We start from the raw sequence: 22490 nt of genomic DNA, 5'->3' as shown, positions 1-22490 counted from the left end.
TATTCTGGTAGCCAATGAATTTGGCAATATGACTTTTCTCAGGCAATTTGTTTTTCTTGTTGATTTTCTTTCCTGTTCCTGAGCTGAAGATGGTCAAACACATAAATGGAATTTTTATTGTGTCAGAACTGATATTAAAATGCAATTACTTTTAGAATTAGTATTTTAGAATTATTTTGATATGAAATTTAGCATGCTTACTTAGGTGATTTTCATCAATATGTACCTCTAAATACCTTTACTGACTAAAAATTTTGCTTTAGTAAATCCTACATAATGCCATTGGCCCAGATTGAATTTCAAAATCTATCCATCATTACATAAATCATCCCATCATCTTCATAAGCAGTATGATCTAGCAAGTGCTGGATGAGAAGGACTGCAACTGAATTAAAAAACATGTCCACATGTATGTAAAAGTCTATTGTAATGGAGTGTTTAGAAAACTGACAAATCAAACCAGTTTTAAATTTTAAAGCTGAATTTTAGTAAATCCACAAATTAACAGGACACATCATGCAAACAGTTCTTACAGATTATTAAGCATCATTATTTACACAAAACTATTAAGTCTTGAAAACACATCCCTGCCAGTCATTCTCATATAATGTTCGAGGCCTTTCTTTGTAGTTACTTGTGCTTACTTTATCTTGCAACTCTTTTAACTTTGATGGCTCCTATGTATGCTACAAATATTTTTCCCTTTGATGATCACATTGGTGATCTTACATACTTCTTAAAACTGCTTGTGTATTGTGTCCATGGTATCACATCACAGAAGTACTTATGTCCTACTGGTGATGCTGTTACTGGTTTAGTGCACTTATACTGGGGCTGAAGGTAAGAGAATTTTATATACTGATTAATGCACTCTTAATTTCTAGGTATCATAGATCTCTGCTCTTCTTGCAGAAGTTGGGGGGAAAAAATGAAAAAAAGTGCTCACCAACTTTGCACTTGTGCAGCAACAATATTTGTTCAGCTTTTTTAATGCCTTCAAAAGATTGTAAACTTAGTAAGAAAGAGGATACTTCACAGACATTTATAAAATGGAAGTGTCTTGTATTTTGAAAGATTGTATCCTTTCAATAGGAAGTGTACTTTATGTCTGCAATTCAAACTAAACAATGTGAGCTGGAGGTATGAAATTTCTTACCTGGTGTACTGTGTTCAGCTGCCATGGAGTTAATTTTCCTCAGACACTGCTTCCTAAACACTGTCTGTTTTAGATTTGTTTGGGTTTTGTTTGATTTAGGGTTTTTTCCTTCCCTTTCCTCGTGTTTCACCTATTAAAGTGTCTTGAAGCACAAGCTTTCTCACTCCTGCCCTTTCATTCCACTCCCCTGTGCCAGTGGGGATGAGTGAGTGAGCAGCTGGGTGAGGGCTGACCTGCTAATTGGGGTCAACCTGGTTAGACCATTAAAAGTTTGGAGTCTGAGTTTTTTCTTGCAGTAATCTGTAAAGTTTACTTTTACTTAATAGGTGCGAAATAAAGCCTGAGATGTATATGGCCATCAATAACAAGAGGATTTATCAGCAGCATGTGTGACACATATCCAGTTCGAGGACACTAAAAGATGAATATGGCAATAAAAAGGTTTTCAGAATTCAGGATTCCTTTCTGCATTCTCTCAGGAAGACAGTTTACTATATGGTCTGTTATCAGGGACTACAGAGTCTGAGACTTTTACCTCTCTAGATACTTCTTCTTCAACTCTGCTCTATTTCAAACTGTGAAGTACCTGTAACAAATGTAGTCATATAGTTATATACAAACTGCTGTTAGCCTTAATTAAAAAGAAAACATCACAACATCCTTACTTGAAAACAGAACTGGAAAGACATATGTTAATTCTTATTTACTGCCACCTCAGTTCTGCTTTGCTATTTTTTCCAGGGCATTACTCCATGTTTTGGCATACATTTAATTCCTGCTAACTGAAATTTTGTAATTTTCATTATGGTAACAAGGTATTGAAAAAAACCCCAACACTTGGACTGTGGTTCAATCACTTTCTAAGTCTGAAGTAGTAAATTGGACAACACTATACAGGCACCTTAATTTTACAATAAAAATATATATAATAATTTTAGGCACATATATGTGATGCTTTGGATTCCTATCATAAACCAGATGCCATTACTACCTGTTGAGGAAATGTGTGAAATAAGATGGGTGTATATTGTAGACTTTAATGACTCTGAAGAAATGGCTCTTAAAAAGAACCATTTTGTGTAACATTTTTTTTTATTGTGAAGAGACAAAATGCAGATATAAAGAACATGTGTTTGCATATGTGTGCATTCACTGTGCAGTTTGTTGTGAGGAGAAAAGAATACCAAAAAATGTTACTTGCCAGAGCTTAATTTTTCAAGCAGAACAATGGAGGGACAGAGGTGTCAGGGTAAAGCTTTTATCTTACACTAACATACACTGTGATCACCACTCCAGAAAGGATGCCAGTTAAACCCTGGGAAAAGAGTATTTGCTCCATGCAGTCAGTGCTTGTGCTCATGCGCAGCGGTTCAGCTTCAACACAGAATGGTTCCATTGTGGGCATTTTACTCCTCTGTGATTTCATATGGCTGTGTTCAAATGTTTCTATCAGATCTGCACAGACAAGGCTCTTTGTACTGAATTGTACACACTACCCTGTTTGCCATGGCTCCCCACAAGTCTGCACTGTACTCAGCTCCTGGGCTAGGTGAGGGTTTATTATTCCCATGACACCGAATCACAGAAACAGACAGTGGCTAAGGCTGGAAGGCACCTCTGGATATAATCTTGTTCAAGGTTCCTGCTCAAACAAGGCCACCTGGAGTGGGGTGCTCAGGGCTATGCCCAGTTAGGTTTTGAGTATCTGTAAGCTCAGAGATCCCACAGCCTGAGAACCTAATTGAGAGGGAAAAAAGTCTTATGTTTAACCTACATTTCTTCTATTTCAGTTTGTCCCAAAATTTATCTTGTCCTTTCACAATACCACAGAAAAAAAAACTGGCTCCATCTTCTTTACTCTCCCATTGTATACTTAAGCACATTGATAAAATCCCCTCTGAAACTTCTCTACACCAGGCTGAACAGTTCCAGCTCTCTCAGATTCTCTCTGTATGTCAGACCCTTCAGTTCCTTTATCATCTGTATGTTTTTTTGATAGACTCTCTGTACTATGTTCATATCTCTTGTACCAAGGTGCCTGACACTAGACACAGTACTCCAGATGGGAGATAACAGGCCTGTAGCTGGACTTCATGCTGCTTCAAGTACTTCACCACACTTTGAGCCCACCAGTTTAACTGTCAGTTTTCAGTACACCTCACTCCCTCTTTAACCCTTACTTTATCAGTTTGCCTATGAGGTTGTTACAGGAGCATTATTAAAAGCTTTACTACAGTCAAGATTGCTCTCATCTGATCTACTTTGTCAGTAAAATCACTGTAGATGGCTATCTTATGTTTGAGGAAGGCTTCATCATCTCCTTCCCCCATTATCTCCCCTCTGCTATTCTTACTTTAAATCTGTGTTGGCTGGCCTGTCAGTAAAGATGCTTTTGTCTCACCTCTTGGATCCCATCTCTTCCAAGCAGTTTTCCAGTCCTCAGAGATGGTCCTATTGCCATAAAAACTGAATGCCTATTGTCCACATCTGCCATGTAAGCACTTATTGACCAACATGAGCTGTTCACTCCCCCTCATACATTTTCCCCTTACTACAAGCACTGAGGGAAAGAAAACACCAAAGCCCTCACTCAGCCCTTGACTCACACCTCATGTTGTGTAGCCATGCTTGGTATTTTACAGGTCTCCCCTCACAGTGTTAGTGCCCACATGGAAAAGTGGCAGGGATCTGTAGGCTGGAGAGGCCTCAGCTATGTCTGGGTCCTGAGTCCCCAACAGGCACCGGACTTCCTTAGATGACAGGGTGGCAGATGGAGGCCCCACAAGAGCAAGTTACTTGCTATTGACATTTGCCACTTCCTCCCAGTTCTGCTGCAGAGCTTTGGCTCAGCTGCCTCAAGTGCTTTACTGGACTCAGGCTCCAGCCTCACATCGACTACCAGTGTACTGACCTGACCTACTCTGTGGCTGCACAGCACCAGGAGCTTCTGGTGACAGAAGTCACAAGCTTCATCATCATGGAGTCTCCACTTCCTGCAGTACTAAGCAGTTAATGGTAATGAAGTTTCTCTGCATTCAGTAGGTGATTTGGATTATTATCTGTCATTAAACTGGTAGCCATATGCAAAATGCTTTTTTTGTTTGCATATACATTGTGTCATCCCCAAGAAGACTCTGAGTGTAACAATAAAACCTTCCAGTGGTGGGATGAGTTATGAATGGCAGAGGCTTTTGGATACAGAACGGAAATATATTCAGCTTCTACTTGAAAAACTTTGTATGTTCTTTAAGAAGAACACCAAAACTCATACTTCTAAAATGCTTCTATGGTGTAAAAATCTTTTCCTTCAACGTTTGATTTTAGATTTCCAAATATAAATGTGTCTGTGAACTTTTCAAATGCAAGCAGACTTAAATTAAGTTTGATAAATTTTGGCAAACAAGGTAACAGAGCTGCTGAAACAGGCATCATAAAATTGGCTGAGAAAATGTCTTCAGATGAGGTTAAGTCCTTTTTTTACTCTTCTGGTGAAGCAATAGTCATAGATCACATTCAGAAATGCTGAATTTTAAAGTGTGCATAATTAAGCAAGTATAGAAATCCTGACTGAAATATTGAAAACATTTTGTCATCCTTAGGCATCTTTTGTTGGGATAAAAGGCAGATTTTATGTATGTAACATTATAGGAGTAAAGAGATCACAAGTGTGCCACAGCTTTTGTTCTTCCTTAGTTGTATGGTGCTTTGCAAGAACATACCCTGTTGTTTAACTGTTTTATAAATCTGAGCATATGGAATTGTGCATTTTAGAAAGATGTTCCGATGAACATTTGCATTTTTCTTCAGTACATGAAAGTAAATTATTTTAAGCTGCATGCTCCTTGTAATCCAGGTGTCAGAAAACCAGAAAGTTCAAAGTAGTAGACAATAAAAATTATGACAGACTCTCATCCACTAACGTCCTATACCGAATGTAACAGAAAGTTAGGAAGAGCTGATTGCCTGGTGGCTTAAAGAAAAAAGTGATTCAACCATTCCCATTTTATGATTTCTATAGCATAGATAGAAATTATTAAAGATGTATGCATTGCAATCCTTGAAGTTGACACATTTGTTCTAAGGAAAAAACCACAACTTTAAATATCAGGCCCAAGAAATTGAAGATAAAGGGAAGAATATTTTTTCCCCTTGTCTTGCTCTGGATATTCTACTGGATTATGTGCAGGAGATTTTAAAAAATAGTAAGTTAATTCGAACAATACACATTCCTTATTACTGTTTTTCAATTTGTTTAGTTGTTGTTTGATAAACTTGAAGAGTTTATCAAATCCAACAGAATTCTCATATCTGACTTCAGGGTCTTGTTCAGCTCACCTTTAAAGATGTCCAAGGATGGAAGTTCCACAGCCTCTCCATGTAACCTGGTATCACAATCAACTTCTCAAATAGCAATTTTTAAATTTCTGATGTCTAAATGGAACACAGTTAGTGGCCATTGTTGCTTGTCTTTTTGCTGTGCACCCTGGAAAACCATCTGATTCCATCTTTTCCATAGTCGTCTTTTAAGTAGTAAAAATTGGATCTTCTACCCAAATAAGTCAAAATTACTGAAATATTTAAACTGTATTTTTTAATATATATGTCAGAATTTTTCTTTCTGAATCTGCTTCTCAAATAGGATAATACTTAAGAATAAGATTTAAAATAAAGCTTTTTTTTTTTTTGCTTTTTTTTTTTTTTCATCTCAGGTAAGTCACACAAGAAGAATTAATAAAATCTAAGAGTTGTCAGGAGACAATTATTACTCAAGATTAAAACATGTCCATCATATAGCTTTGTCAAATATTTCTGTCTATTATATGTTCAGAGATTTTTGAGAAATGAGAAATTTTTCTAACAGGTGCCTGTCAGCTTAACTGCAAGTTGATTTTTTTAGGTAACAATATAGACTCTCAAAAATCCTAAGGAGGTATTATTAAAAAAATTAATTTAAAGCTGGAAAATTGGTAACAGGTATACCTGATAATAAAATAGATATTAGTCATTTTTATGATACAAATCAAGAGAAACTTAAAAGTCTGTTGTTTCATTGAAATTTCAATTTTGATTTCACATTACTATTTCATTAAAACACTAAAAAAAATCTATGTTTTGTTTGGTTTGATCAAAAAGGTCTTCATTTTTTCCCCTAATCTATCCAAGTGTTTAAAATTTTCAAAATGGGATGTGGAAACGGATATATTTTAAAATTTATTGAAAACATATTGAAATATATGAACCTTTTTCAGAAGCATAGCTTTTTAGATGGCAAGGAGGAACTTCAAGTGGGGATGAAGCAGTAACACAGTTTGAAGCAGTCTTTTAAAGCAGAAATGGCTTGTACTAAAGAAAATCAAGGAAGGAATATGAATGAGATTTGAACCTCTAAAATCCATATTCACAGACCTCTCTGGGCAATCTGTTCCTCTTCTTGACTGTACTTACGGTGAAAAAGTTTCTCCTTATATCCACCATGAACCTCTTTTCAGGCCCACTGCCTCTTATTCTCCATGCATCACTGCAAATAACTTGCCTCAGTTATCTCAAAAGCCTCTCTGTAGGTACTGGGGGCTGCTGTGAGGCCCCCCTGAAGCTGACTCAAGCCCTTTTCCCTCAGTCTCCTCGGAGCACCCGTCCCAACAACACTGGTGATCTTTTGCTGAATTCAGTCCATTTTATGTCTTGTCTTTTTTGGGGTTATGCGTGTGGAAATGGCTGTGCAAAACTGCATTCTGTAGTTCAGAAGTTCTCAAAGCCAAAATCATAACAGGATATAAGACAAGATTTGAAAATAATCTGTCTCTTCCACCATGACTCTGAAAACTACATCCTTCTCTGCAGCATGCTCTCACTTCAGAAACTTTTAGCACTTTCTTGCATTAAAAGAAACTCCTCAAAACTCAAAGAAGCTTTTATTTTCCACCCTCTGCTATAGCTGTATACTACACATTTCCAAATTATCTTCTCCTCTGTGTTGGGTTGACCTTGGCTAGCTCCCAGGTGTCCACCAACCTGTTTTTTTAGTCCCCTTCCCCAACAGGCTGCAGTGTGGCTGCTTGCTCATTGTAGTCCCCCACAAGGCTTCAGGGGAACAGCCTGCAACATCACGATCTTCACTGGCTGAGACAAACCTCTGGTCCAGTGCCTGTAGCAACACTGACCATGCTGGCTGCACAGTTGCTTCTCTCACATTTTGCTCACATGTCCCTCTCTCAGTGTTTTTTACCTTTTCTGAAATACATTATCAAAGCTGTGCCACCAGCATTGCTGACTGCCTCAGTTTTTGTCAGTACTGGGTTGACCTTGAAGCTGCCCAGAACTGGCAGACTCTCCCAATCTCTTCTCAGAGGCCACTCCTGCCAACTCCCCTGCTTCCAAAACTTTGCCACGTTATCCCAATGACATCTCCATTTGTGCAGGTGTCTTTCTAGGTGGCTCCTTCACATCCTACCTGCTGCACTGTTCATCTCAGAAGCTCCTTCCAGCAAAAATCTGTAAACTGCTCCTGAAGGAAGTGCCAGCTCGTCCTCCCTGCAGGCAATGCCAGAAGACATTCGGTGCTGTGGGTTGGATAAGCCACTCAGCCTCCTGTCTGCCCCATCACATCATTTTCACAGAACAAAAACAAGAAAACTTGCTTTGTTTTTACACATTAAATTATTAAAAGATCAATGAAACAAGTACCATTTTAAATGCTTAGGTACTTGTCACATTATTTTGTAGTTTAGCATAATCCACTGACAAAGGAGTGTCTCAGTTACAGGCGCATGAATAATTTCCTTGTGGTTCAGAGGCAAAACTGCAAAACCAGGTGAGAAATTCTACTCACACTTTAGTTTCTTTATTGAGGCATGAAAAAAAGATAGGAGGGGATCCCTAATAATTTCTGAATTCTCAATTAATATGTTACTGATTGTTTCTCATGCTTGGCATATTTGGTTTAAAGACTAAACAAATTTTAAAAACAACTGCATTTCAAAATCTTAGAAAAAACCTTTTTCTTTTCAATTATTAAAAATAATTACAAGGAAATATGATTTAATATGAAATTGATGAATTGAAATATTTTCTTTTGGGTCTTTTTTTGCTTTTATTTGAACAATTAACTGCAGTAATGTCTGCTTCCTCTGTATTTCATTTTTAATGAATTTACTCTTAAGCCCTCTGCTGCTCAAAAACTCAAATAGTAAATATCAGGCTTGAGAACTATGAAATCTGAATTAATAACTTGAGTGTTGCAAAACTGTGAAGCTTTGTTGTTTAATTACTATTGCTTCACAAAGCAATTGGAAACAGTTTGATCAGCAAGAACTATTTTCTTTTTAATTTCTTCTGTTGTGCTCACACTAGGAAGGTTTGTCCAAATATTTTCATTTAAGTTACCTTGTTTTGATTGTAAGCAATACAAGCACTAATCCCTTCCCAACACTTATTTTTATGTGAGGAAAAAGGTGTATTTCCTTGTCTTTCTGGAAAAAAGCAGTAAAGGAGCACTTGGCTGAGGTATGGACTGGCTGCTTAACATGTTTGTGAGATAATTCATCGAATTTCAAATCTTAATCTCGAAGAACAGATTTTTTTTTTTTTAAATGACCCACCTTTGTACATTTTTAATCAGTCTCAGATATTTTCCAAATATCCAGGGAAGACTGCAGCAGATTGCACGCCTATTTCTTTTTTTTTTTTTTTTTTTAAACTCCAACTATTGGCTATATGTGCCAAAACTTTTCCAGTGTTAGCATTTTCCCTTCTTTCTTCGTAGATAAAATAATAGATAACTGTTTTGATAGAAAACTTCCCATCATAACCCTTCGGAAGAGTCCAACTCACTTTAAATCACAGCCAGAACATGGTATTTCCTTGGTAGAAACAACCAACCAACCACCTGCTAGGATCTCACTGAACTTTAATTTATTGCCTGTTAACACAGACATTTAGTTATTGATTCTGGATTTACGAAATAAAAGAAGATAAAACCTGTAACATTTATGCGACCGACCCCGGCCGCCTCTTCGCTCCAGAGTCCTCCTCCCCGCCCGGGTCTCTCCTCCCCTCTCCATCCGGGTCTCCCTTCCTCACTCGGGTCTCCCCTCCCCACCCCGCCTCAGCCCCTCCAGGGGAGGGGCAGCGGGGCTCAGCTGTGAGGTGACCTCGGTCGCTGCCCCTTGCCCTTCGCCCTGGTCCTTCCCTTTTTTGCCGGCACGGGTTCCTCCAGGGGCCGCATTCCCTCCGGGACCTCTCGTCTGTTCTGTCTTTGTTGTGTTCTCCCACGCACCTACACGTTTCCTCCAGTGCTCCCCTTTGAGCCTCCTCCCATGCCGCCCCTCGCCCCCTCCAGCAGACACTTTGCCGCGCAGTGGGTCAGCAGATCCGGCTGGAACCGGCTGGAACTGGGACGGGGCATCTCAGGGTATCTCACAGCCTCCTCTCGCACTGTTCCTCTGCAGGTCCCCTGCCATAATGGCACAGTGCAGAAGCTGAGGTAGGCACAGTTGTGTGTGTGTGTGTGTGTGTAGGCACAGGGGTTTTTTTGGGGTTTTTTGTGTGTGTGTTTTTACTGCGGTATAGTTAATTTTTGTGGATCTGTCTCAAAAGAGGAGGAATAGGAGGCAATTTACTCAATGTAACTGCTCTTCAACTACCATTTAGGTAGTTGAAGCTTCCTCACCTTTTTATCTACTTCTTGCGGTTTCTTGCGGGTTTTTGCTGGCTGTCACATGTACAAATTTCAGTTACACAGACGATGCAAGTGCAACGTGAAGGATTCGAGCATCTAACTCATGTATACTTATATATCTTTCTTGGGTTTGTTCGGAATTAGCGTTTTACAAATCGCAACACAAAGCCATTGACTTCTCTGTGCCCACAAGAGACTTTTTACATTCCTCTCCTCAAAATCCGAATGAATTTTATGCGTCTTTAATGACGAATCTTCTACAAAATTATCCTTATAAAGGTTTTCAGTTGATTGATGTTTTGCGATCGTTTCATTTTAACTTCTGAAAGCTGTGTTATTCTGTGGATAAATTCTAATGAAGGCTGACTTTTTAAAAATTTCTGATTTGTAGTAAAAGCCAAAGTGAATGTTTTTCAGAAAAATGTCTACTTATGCATATTTTTCATTGATTTTGACTTTTAAAAATGAATCAGAATATTAAATAAATGAATGTAACATGCTTTACACTGCATATGCTTTTCTCTATACTTTAAAAGCCCCATTCATTTATTCTCTGACTCTTGAGTATGACATTATCAAGACCAAGTTAAACTAGTTGGGTAACTGGTTTTCATTAAGTGGGACAAAAGCACCATTGCCAAGAGGCATGCTGCCCAGGTGAGGAGGCGTTTAAGCTAGATCTATTGCAGTTTGTGAGTGAAGATGGCAGATTTATTAGGGATCAGAATGAGGGGGCAAGAGCACATCAAGCTGGGTGATGAGGGATTTTTTGGCATTCTTTTTGAGGAAGTGAGGTGGGAGACGTCTCAAGTACCGGTATACAAACACTAAATTGCCTTGCAATTGCAGATCTGTGACACTGTTAAATGACAGAGCCATAGCAGAACAGCTGACACTGCTGGGGTCCTGCAGTAGACGTGTTCAGACTTTTCAAGAAAGGTGGATAGGGAATAATAAAACGGTTTGGGTTGGAAGGGACCTGAAGCGGACTTAAAGGAAAGCTGGGGAGGAACATTTTAAAAGAGCATGTAGTGATAGGACAAGGGCTAGTGGCTTTAAAGTGAAAAGGTTTAGAAGGATTTATATCATTAGGAAAAAATTAGTCTCCATGAGGATGGTGAGACACTGAAACAGGTTGCTCAGGAAGCTGCTCAGGGATTCCTCATCCCTGGAAGCGCGAGAGGAGTAAGTAGTGTTTTTGCAAAGGAAGGAGCAGAGGGAACTGTGCTAGAAAATGTCATTTTCTGTGGAGCTTCTTAAAAATATTTTGTGACTACATAACCTGTGACTGTGCTCATTTGCAAATTTAGTAATCAGATTATTACACTGCGGACTTTTAAAACTGAATTTATCTTTTTAGGGGGCTTTCTACTTCAGCCTGTAAAGTTTCCTTTCTGCTTGTCTTTAGCAAAGCAAGTGAGACTTAATAAGAGACATGTTCTAAGTTGTTTTATGTAAATTGCAAAGCTGGAGTGTATATAAGAGCACTGGGTTATACACTGTCCAAATGTGACATGGAGAATCTGTGAAAGTTGCTGATGGATAAACCAGCAAATTCAGACTTGAGGGTTGTTAAGTTCAAAATGTGTAAGGACGCTGCTTCCCAATGCTGTGCTCTGTAAAAACAATCTGAGTGTGTAAACTTATAGACCTCTAAAGGGAAAACTACTAAGCATAAAAAGCTTGTGTCATTTTAGTACTGAAGTCAAGACAATTCTGATCTTCAGCAAAAAAAAAAAGTCTATAATTGTTAGAGACACATTTTAAAACATTAATAATGAGCTCCTATTGAAAATATAAAACCCCCTACCTAAACAGTGGTCAGTGTGGCTGCTATCTAGGTGAGAGTTTTTGTTTTTTTTTTATAACTAACCTCTGACAAACCTTCAGAAGGTTCAAAAAGAGACAGAGACCTTGAGAAAGAAACTGCTTTCTGATTTAGAAATTCTTGTATAGACAATAATGTTTGCTTTCTCATATAATCTAATTTTCCTTGCCCTTTACTTTTAATATAAAGGCAATTGTTTAAAAATCTTATTTAGAAAACACTGATAGAATTTTATAACAAAACTTTTTCTGTCACAGTCAAGATTACAGCTGAAGGGTTGTGGTTTTGGAAAAAATAGCAAAATCTATTGTCTGCATAAAAATTTCCATTCTATTTTATTGCATCAAATAATCATGAGTTGTTGCAGAAGGATGTAAAAAGCAATACATTAAAAATGCATTGTAAAAAGCATTTAGAAACATCTGAAAATACTTAGAATTATGCTTCACTTTCCACTTGTTCTATGTGTTTAAGTGGTTTCTTTTTATTGCATGATAAATAGGGTGTAATAGAGAATCACATTTTTCAAGGTCCCTGTTTTCTTCAGTTACTCATCAGAAGTCTTAACAGATACTAATATGAGTCAGCAGTTAAGCCTCAAATAAAATTCTGTAGATTAACTGTTATAGTCTGTATAGACACTTACATATGTGCATGTGTTTGCTATACGGAAAAAGGTAAAGTAGCTTTTAACCACAGTAGCAGAATGAGCAGTTAGTGCTATATGTTTGCCTTTATTAGATTATTTTGAAGAGCACTGGATTTTCTCAAAGAATTGATTGCTTTCTAATATAAAGAACTTTTGTGATCTTCGGAGACAGGTAGTTATGTGTATATGAGTAGTAATTTAGGCTACTTAAGAGCCCAAAATTCTTAAAAGAAAGTGATAAGAGGGCTGATTTTTTTTAGATTGTTCAGCTAATTTGTCTGAAATAAGACTGTCTAAAGGTTGAAAGAGCAGACAGTATGTCTGGGGTTGTACCTGAACTACAGTGTGAAGCATATGCCATAAATTTCAGAGTCTATGTAGCTAAGATGGAGGTGTAAAGGAACTACTGCATGTTTTATCAGGTTTCCTTGATGGATTTCTTCAGAAGTAGCTCAGCTTGCTCAGAAATTGCCTTGACTGTTGTAAGGAGCGCTGTTTAAACTTAGAAAGTTGCTATACTCTTTTTTTTTTTTTTTTTTCCCCTCGCAATACACAATATACACAATATTTCCAAGAATAGATAATATGGTTTACTCTGGGATGGTTTGAGTTACACACTTAACTGGTGCAGTATAAATATCTAGGTAGATAAGATGATGCAATACACTGGGTGCCACATTAAAGCTTGATCTACCATGAAATTTCACTAAAGTCTCATTGAGATCCATCAGTTTGCATTGTCTGTAAGCCCCAGATGACATTGCCTGTCTTTGGTCATCTGTCTTCTTGAAAATTACAGTGCAATATTTCTGTATATGTATTTTTGTTAGTATCACTGAAACTTAGAATAATAAACAAAAGATTGAATTTGACTAAGCCTAACTAGAGAAGTGTATTTTCAAAATTTATTATGAAAAACATTGAACAGTAAAGCAGAAAGATGGTTATAAAAGAAAGTACAAAATTTTATGAAAATATTTTTCTCCAGAAATTATTTAGATGTGTTCTTACTTCGTTATTTTTTCCCCACACAGTTTTTTCCATACATTTTTTTAGAAAGAGCTGCATGTATTGATGCATATAAATAAAAAAGCCTGTGCCCACAGTAAAAAAAACCCAGCCCTTCAAAACCTTTTTTCTTTCTTAATCATCACTCACATCAAAATATCAGTGATATCCTTCTGCATTTGCATATTCAAATATAGATCTTCATTTGAATTCCCAATACCTTGAAAAGCTTTCCCAAGTCCCCAGTTGCACATCACTTTGAAAAATCTTCCCCTTTCAAGCATATGGCTAAGATCACAAATGTTTGGAAAAATGACATCTTGGCAGTATGCACATTTTTTGCGTTAATGTCTGCATAGCACATTGGCAAGTTTGTAGGTTAGATAGATTTTCCCAGTACAAAAATAAATTTAATTTGAAAATATGGAGGAATTTTTAAAGTAAGTTATTTTTTTCATGTCTTCAGTATTAGCTATGTATTTTTAACTGCATAATGTCAGATTCTGTCAAGTCTTAACCAAAATATTGTCTTCTCACCATTCCTGTGAATGTTTTTCTCTATATGTGGTAAATGGAAATCAAAAGGTCAGAATACAGAATTATTTCAAAGCATTTACTGCTGTCCAGCCAGTCACATTTCAATTGCAGTGACTGTAGTGTTGGGCACTTAAGTATCTTTACGGACTCCTACCTCAGTGGTTTATCAGAAGTATTTCATAAAGTAGAAGCGAAAGAGATTATCAGGGCTCTGTACAGAAATCACTGCGAAGATTATATTTCTTCCCTTTTTTTCTTGTTCACATATTATTGGGCTTGTGCACTCGTAAAGATGGGGCACTGTTAGTCTTCATAGATGTTCTCTTACCTATTATTCTTTTGCTTGTAATGTGTCATAGGTAACATCTATACTATTATGCTGTTTCAATGTGATATAAATACAGGGGCTGAAAACAGATTACACACAAACAATTACTACATTTTCTGCTATTCGTCAGAGTCTTATGAACTATGAAGTCAGTGGCAGAACTGCTGTCAAACTTCAGTGTTTGTCAGTTTACATGAAGATAAGTCTTTTTCCCAGTGTCTTCACAGCTTAAGGCATGAAACATTTTCATGTGGATTAATGTTTGTTAGACTTGTCCAAGATGTGAGCTGTGAGGATCTGATTGCAAGACTGCAACTGAGTAAATGACAAGTATATGATATCACAGGTGGAGGAATATAGAAACACAGCATTGTAATTAATTTATTTGGCTTGCATTACGGAGATTAAGGTGGTAATTCTTGCTCAAATTTACAGCTCTTAAATGTAGTTAGTATTAATTTAATTTTCAGCAAATTTGCTTCGTGAATCAGAGCAAAATACATAATGGTTTGTCTGGGACATTTTGCTGATGGTAGCAAAATTACATTTTGGCAAAAATTCCTAAACAGATGTGTCTCAGAAATAGCAGACAGGCTCACTGGCACAGCTTGTGTTTTTAAACTCAGTCGTTCTATTTATCCTTTTAGGTATGAGTAGAAAATGGCAACATTATTACTGAATAGTTCCTTGTATTGCTAGGACCTAGGATAGGTTTCTCTAGAATGTATTTTGGAAAGGTATAAAATGATTTCTGTAGTACAGTATGTTTAAAAAGTTCTTCAATTTTTGCATCTGAGAGAAAGCTATTCCAAAGCTTTTAGTCTTGCACAAAACTTTTTAGTTTTCAGTTTTTAACTTGTAACATGAACTGAAAATCTTTTTCACACAGTACTATTTGTTCTTCCAGTTTTCATGAGCTTCAGCAATTTAGCTATGAAAATTTAACTTTAAGAACTTTTTCAGATCAGTACTTGATAAAACATATTCCAATCAATATGTAAAAATCAATATACAGAACTTTCAAAATCATAAAATCAATATGTTATTGTTGAACAATTTACATCTGTGAACTAACAGTTAAAAATGATTCTCAGTTGTCCCTAATACAAGTAAAACTTTATTATTACCTCATATGTTTTTACCTCTTTCACAATAAAGAACCCAAGCCTGTGATATAATGAAGTTCCTCAGTTTTGTTTTATTTAGTAGATGCTAAGTGCAGTGCCTAATTAGTAAGCTTAAACTCAAGATAAGTTTTTGAATTAGATTTTCTAACTGATCATAAAACGATTTAGAATTTTTAAGGAAGGAAACCTGGTGTTCTAAACTTCTAAAGTACTGTAATTAAGGGATTTCTTGCAGTCATTACAATTTTGCTTTCTGTTAGAAGTGTCAGAATTCTTTAAAGCTTTTGTTCTGCAATGCTGTACTCCATAATTTTAATTTTTTTTTTTTCTTTTTAATCCTTGTCATTAATTTTCCAGCAATATTGACTAGATTTTCAGGATCTAGGGCAAGTTCTATTCAGGTTAACACTAATTAAGCCAAAACAAGAACAGCCAAAACAGTTATGCTTCAAATAATAATAAACCGATTAAAAAATGTGAACTACATTCATAATCTATTTTAATAGCTTACCAAAACAAAAAACAAACCAAAACAAAATTGACACGAGAGCGTCCAGAACAGTTTATGAGTTATTGTGTTAGGTGTTTATGCACCATTAATACAGAAGATGGGCAATATCAGTAAGGTTCCCTTACCTTTCTGAAAGAAATTTGTGAATCACAATTTTGAGATTTGTTGTCTCACACCATTAGTTCTGTTGGTGTTAGAACTGGTTTTGTAACTCTACAATATTTACCTAGTTCATTCAGCATAAGATTGTATGTTAGAAAGTGGAGCATTATTTTAATGTGAAAAAATATCAGGTGTGAAAGGGTGCCTTTTATTACTTTTCATTTTGTCAATACAAAATCCTGAGCAAGCCAAATACTCCCTCCCCTCCTGCTGCTGCAGCTTCTTTAGAGACATTCAGGCATTTATTGAACTGGGGGAGGAACATTTCCACCAACAGTTAGGTCAGTCACCTGCTAAGAGCTGTTTATCCAAAACAAAGGCCTCCTTCTGGTAGTCTTTGTGTGTGGATAAAAGGCAGATTCTTTGCAGCTGCTGTGCTTAATTCCCCTAACTTCATGGGCACATCACCCTTGCCCATCTCCTCTGAGCCTTCTTCCATTGTAGGGGTTTATTGGTGTATTCATATTCACAGCAAATAAATAATTGGTTGTGATAATTGGTCAGATAATTTCAAAATCATTCACGTCCTGAAAAATTTATTTCCATGGTTGTATTTGAAATACTTGATCTACTGTAATTTACATCCATCAAAATACCTGATTTTAACACCTTAACACCTTAGTTGTGAAAGTGTCTTTCACTTTTGGGAAATCAATCACCCATGAATGGCTTTCTTTGAAAACTGATCACCTGCTTAAAAATTGGAAAAAGATTATTGCAGAAAAAAAAGAAACATATCTAGATGTTCACTGGATAAAATATGGTTATATAGTTGGCATAAAATGGGTGGGAATCTCATGCTTCTTTTCTCACTGTGATATGACTGTTGCACATCACATGTCAGACTGTGTATTACAGAGATTAAAATTAATTTGCCTTATAAAAATGTTTCTGGTTAAAATAAAAGAGGAAATAATTAATTTTTTTTATGTTACTGTAAAGCGAGTGAAACAACTCTATTATAAATAGTAAATAATAGATTGTAAAGATATATTTTAGCACTAGTACAACAATTTTTAAATAATTGAAATCCAAATTAACTTTGCAGCAGCATTCCAGGTCTAACGCAACAAAATTTGTTTAGCAGTTGTTCACCTTAAGATAATACATGTCTGTTCTCAACAAGAAAGCTTACATTTCAATAATATTTATATATATATTTTTTTTAACAGCTGAGGATGCTTGTGGAGGAACTATGAGAGGATCCAGTGGTATCATCTCGAGCCCAAACTTTCCTAATGAGTATCATAATAATGCAGACTGCACATGGACAATTGTGGCAGAGCCTGGAGATACTATCTCCCTCATATTTACAGATTTCCAAATGGAAGAAAAATATGATTATTTGGAAGTAGAAGGTTCTGAACCACCTACAATATGGTAAGTCGAGTACTGGAATTTTAATGTGGTTGAAAAAAAAGATGCTGAAAACAAACAAAAAGTCCCCAAACCCACAGTAATGGTTGTTACTATGGAGTAAATGCTGATAGTCTAATCCTTGCTGTAAAATAATGTCTAAACACGTACCAAAGATGTATCATTTAGGTGAAGGGCACTGTAGACTCATTCACCTCATTGTCTGTATGTCTCACTATATAATGTGCTAGTGGTATGGTTAGTGTTACACTCATCTCAGAATTCCCATCCTGATCCATTAGGTACTACACCCTGAGCTGAGTAGCTCTTTTTGGTTTGGGGTTATTCCAAATATACTACCTTTAGAGAGGATTTCTGTTTGTTTGTTTGTTTGTTGATGTAGCAGTAATAGCTATATTTGCTTGACTAGCTTCTGAAATTACTCATCTTAGTGTAAGATGCATTGTGTAAAACAAGCAGAAGAAATAAAGTAGTAAATCTCTTTCAGGATAACTTCAGTTAAGCAGAAAAGATAAATGAAATTACACATGCTGTGTTTTTCTGGCCTGGTAGTTTTGTGCATCACGAAACTCAAGAAATATTAATATGATAAATCCTTGTATTTGGCATTTTTGTTAAATTTTCTGCTTGTTCACAGAAAATGAGGATGTATGTAAATACATAAATAACTGATTCTCTCCAGTAAACTCTTAAGCTCTTACCTGGTTCATAAAGCATTATGAAGGTTCTGCACAACTGTCAGAAGCATTTGAACAACAGGTGGTTGCCTAGCCCCATTAAAATCAGAAGGTTTTTTTCCTTATTGACAGTGCAAAAAACACCAATCACAGCATAGATGAAGTAAACTAAATTATTTTAAAAATTATGATAAGAAAATAGCCCAAATTGGATAATAAGATTGCTTTGAAATCATCAATCTCAGTGTCTACAAGTGATAGCTAGGAAATTATATTCTGTACTACTTCAGGGTATAGTAGAAGAACTGCACACTAAGTCCCAGCATTAACAAATAGTATTTCATAATTTGAGGTAATTTACACTGCCACCTACATAGTTAATACCTGCATTAGAGTATTACTTGGTTGTCATTGAATTTTTCAGGCTATTTAACTGAAATCTTTTTAACTAGCTGTCAGTTAAAACAATTTTTTAAACACTAATTGATACTAACTATTAGTGAGGTGACACCAATGACATACAGACAATATGGATCACTTGCGTAGCTTTATGTGAATTCTGTTACTCTTCAGTGTACTTCATGTATGCAGTCTCGAGGTTTGAATGTTTATTTTTTTAGCTGCAAAAGGGTGTGACTGTATTTAAACAATACAGTAAGATTACTTTATGCATGGAAATTCTCACCTGTTTGTAAAATGTAAAAAATTAAAATGCTAATTTAATAATTGCTCATGTAAAGAAGCATATTTGAGCATATTCATTTTTAGCTTGTAATATATATTTCCTTAATTAGACTGATGTATTCAATTATGCAAAAGTATCTCCCTGTATGTTAGGAAATACAGATTTGGAAAGCTTAATTAATAACAATTTGTTAATTAGATTTACAGTGGTAACACTTTGTATCCCTTTAGACTATAGCTTTGTGTTCATAGTTCAAGATCTCTTAATTTTTAAAGAATACCTAGAAATCCATATAGAAATCTACTTCTAAAACTAAAACCAGGCTTTTTGATCTTTTATTCTGGAAAACAAATAATAGAGAATTTCTAAAATTACTAAAATTACTAAAGGTTGATCTGGATAGTAAGTAGTATTTTAGCATCATATCTTAGACATTTTGTGGCTCTATTTGTCCATTATAGCTGTTCATCTTAAAAAAAACCTCAACCTTTTCTTCTCCTAAATACCCTTAATTTTTGGCTCTTGAGTAAAACAATCACCTAGAATACACATCAAGTAGATAGTCTGCAGGTATGCAGGATGGAATGCAGTTGGGATTCTTTGTGAAGTGCTAAGTTCTTGTCTTCCAGGCAATCAATATTTCAGTTATTCCAAGTCTTCAGTAAAATTTTGATAGGTCATTTCCATTTAAGTACTGGGAAAAAATTGCACAGATGCTCTTGCAGGTTTTCCTTTTCTGATGTGGAGGGCTGATTCTGGTCTTTAGTAAGGTGAATGAGAGGTTTTTTTCATTTTGGAAGTGAAGATGTGCAAAAATTATTAGTTTGAGGAAATTGTTTTCCTATTTTTTTTTCCTCATCAAAGCAAAAAAATGAAAATAAATGAGATCCAGTGAAATGTTTATTTTGCCTAAATGAAAAGTTAGTGTTTGAGACATTCACCATTGAAACAAATAGCAATATCATTATGGGATAGTTTTACCTAGCAAATGGAAGTTCAGTTAAATATTTCGAGAGTATCAGAACATGTAGGAGTTTTCTAATGCTTTCCTCTAGGATACTGTGGTTTGGAATGCTTAAGTCTCTTGTTTTGCTGTTGATCACTTTTAATGGAATATTTAGTCATCACCTAGCAGAAACCTGCAGTTATTCTCTTGGCTGCTTTGACATGGATGTCCTGGGTTCCAGAATATATTTGAGTCTGAATTGTTAAGGCAATAATTGAGACTCTAGTTAAACTGCAGAGAAAGGCAGTAGAACCTGCTCTCCAGGATACTCCATGACAGATGTGCTTAGAGCAGTCTTCTGATGACAGTGATGATGGAAAGTATTACACACTGTCCTAGGCAGACATTAAATGTGTATCTTTTGTTCCTGATTAGCAGCCTAATTTTAGCTGTTGTATTAAAACTAGATGACATTTACAACAAAGAAAAAAAATCAGCAAAGGTATTATTAGTCTAGTTGAAATTGAAATGGTGATTAATTTTGAATTAACCAACACATTTTTGGTGGGTAGACTGGCAAGTGATAGAAAATATGGTTGCCTTGAAGTATTTCACATCACTTCTACCATACCGAAAGAAACCCACCAAAGTTTTCAGCTCTGTTCTTGAAATCTTTGTGTAGTCTTCTTATATTTGACCTAACTACTGGCATGTTCATATGAAATAGAATAATTCATATATAAAAGAAATACTTACGTATTCCTTTTACTCTACTAAATATAATATTTGGAATATGATGTAATCACTCCCTTTAGAACAAATTAACTCACCTCACTTACCTATTACTGATGGCAGTATTCCTGGATATTTCAAAATGTTTCCTCTTTAATTTTCCTAAAATGTAAAGGAGACCTAGAATTTTCCAGAGTAAGTTGGAGCACTGTATTGTGTAGATCAACATTCTGTCTCTGATTTTAGCCAAATTATAAATTATTCCTGTATAAATATCTAGATGCAATGTAAAATAATGCAGTTTTTTATGATTTATGTTGTAAAATATATGTTGGTAACACCGTAGGCAATTTATTTCTGTTCTGAAATATATTTAAGTATTTCATTGATTGATGTTGCACGTTTTGTGCACCATATAAATTATGTTAAAATAGATGTTAGAAAACATCTGAAAAAATTTCTCTCCTGCAAATAGTGGTTTTGCACATTGGTTTCCCAGTAGGAACACTCTTTTTGCATTAATTTTAAATATCCTGTGGAGAATGATGCAACATTTTTGAAAGAATATTTCCCTTTTAGAAGGTTGTCTGATATTTTTAAACTCTTTTAATCATGAAGAAGATAAGCTTCTTCAACATGGCACATTACCTTAAGACTCTCTTGAAAGTTGCATGGATGACAAAGAACACAAAAATGCAGGTCTTTGAGTTGCCAAATCAGAATTTATTCCAAGGAACTAGTTATTTATTTCTTAATAATTTGGTTCCTGATGAACTTTTCTGTGGATATACCATGACCCCATCCAATTATTTAATATTGTGAGCTTAATTTGTTTACTCTTCTGGATAGTACAGGAAAGGGCACTTTATGAGCAGCTTATTCATTACAGTTTTATGGCAGTCATAATTTTCCTGTAAAACTTATGTGAAACTATTTCTCATCTAAGAGAAAAAAAGATTCCGATGTATAGAAGTATGAGAAAATATACAGTCCTCAATAAAAAATACCAGTGTACTCATTGACCAGTACCTTAAACACAACATTCTTAAGTTTCACAGTAGATTATCTTTTACATTTTGTGAACAGATAATTAAATTTTAGCTTCAGGTGTTGCTGTAGTATTAGACTTGCTGACATTTTTGAATCCAAGTTTAAAATCTCTGTTAATTATGTTTTGAAATATTGGGAGCATGTTTAGAAAGCAAATAATATATAGTGTTTGGTAGAAAAACAATATGCTAAAATAAATATTTATTGAGAATAAACTTTATATTAATTAAAGTAATTGTAATTTACCTCTAAATTTCACAAAGGAAAAATCCTTCTATAAAGTTTTAGTGGAGATGTTGCATAGCATTTTAGTAAGAGCTGCACATAATTAAGAATAGCTATTTTGGATCAGTAACCATTTATATTTGGAGTTCAGTGCCTGATAGTGGCAACAGCAGTTGCTTAGGAAAGGAGCAGAAGGCACCAAGGTGGTACGGTGTGCTCTTCCCCCTTTTCCAGACTCTTAGCTTCTGTAGTCAGTGATTTAGGAACTTCTTGAACCAACATTTATTTGCCTTAAAATTAAGTGTCAAAGAGCTGTTAAGATATTTTTGTTAGTAATTTTTCAAGGGTTATTCTCCAGGATCCCCTGGAGACTACCAAATGAATTTTGTTTTGTTCCTTTTTAAATCCAGGCAGGCTTGTATCAGTGAGGTCTCTGTTGTCAACACAGTCATGTTTTCTTCAAATCAACCTTAGTTGATGTCAATCATAACTTTTCATAACTTTTCCTCTACGGAGGCTGTATCACCTGTTTCCTTGAAGCCATCCCTATATATTCAAACTCTCTTCTTTTTCACCATCTTAGTATATTCTCTAAAGTAATGAAGCTTATCATCCTGTGGCTTTCTCTTCCCTTTGAATTAACTTACTTCCTCATTTTCCTTCCAAGTCCTATGTACCTGGTAATCAATATTGTGCGAGGATCTGTTTTCCTCAAAATTCCCCTCTTCCTGAGTCTGCATCGGATACAGTTTTGAGATCAATGTCTGAAGTTCCATCTCAGTTGACAGTATAAACAAAAATATGTTGGGCTTGTC

General features: G+C 35.7%; 1 protein-coding gene across 2 annotated transcripts in view; it reads left to right on the top strand.

Moving 5' to 3' along the window:
- The window catches only part of CSMD3 (CUB and Sushi multiple domains 3), a 544465-nt gene that overhangs the window by 150409 nt on the left and 371566 nt on the right, over window positions 1-22490 (top strand). For both annotated transcript variants that reach the window (XM_071738231.1, XM_071738232.1), the window contains exon 5: window positions 17156-17363. In XM_071738231.1, the coding sequence (XP_071594332.1) occupies window positions 17156-17363 (208 nt within the window). The remainder of the gene's footprint in view (window positions 1-17155; window positions 17364-22490) is intronic.

Source organism: Heliangelus exortis, chromosome 2 (assembly GCF_036169615.1).
Source record: "Heliangelus exortis chromosome 2, bHelExo1.hap1, whole genome shotgun sequence".
NCBI lineage: Eukaryota > Metazoa > Chordata > Aves > Apodiformes > Trochilidae > Heliangelus > Heliangelus exortis.
The sequence above is the reverse complement of the archived record's forward strand: the minus strand, read 5'-3'. Positions and strand labels throughout refer to the sequence as shown.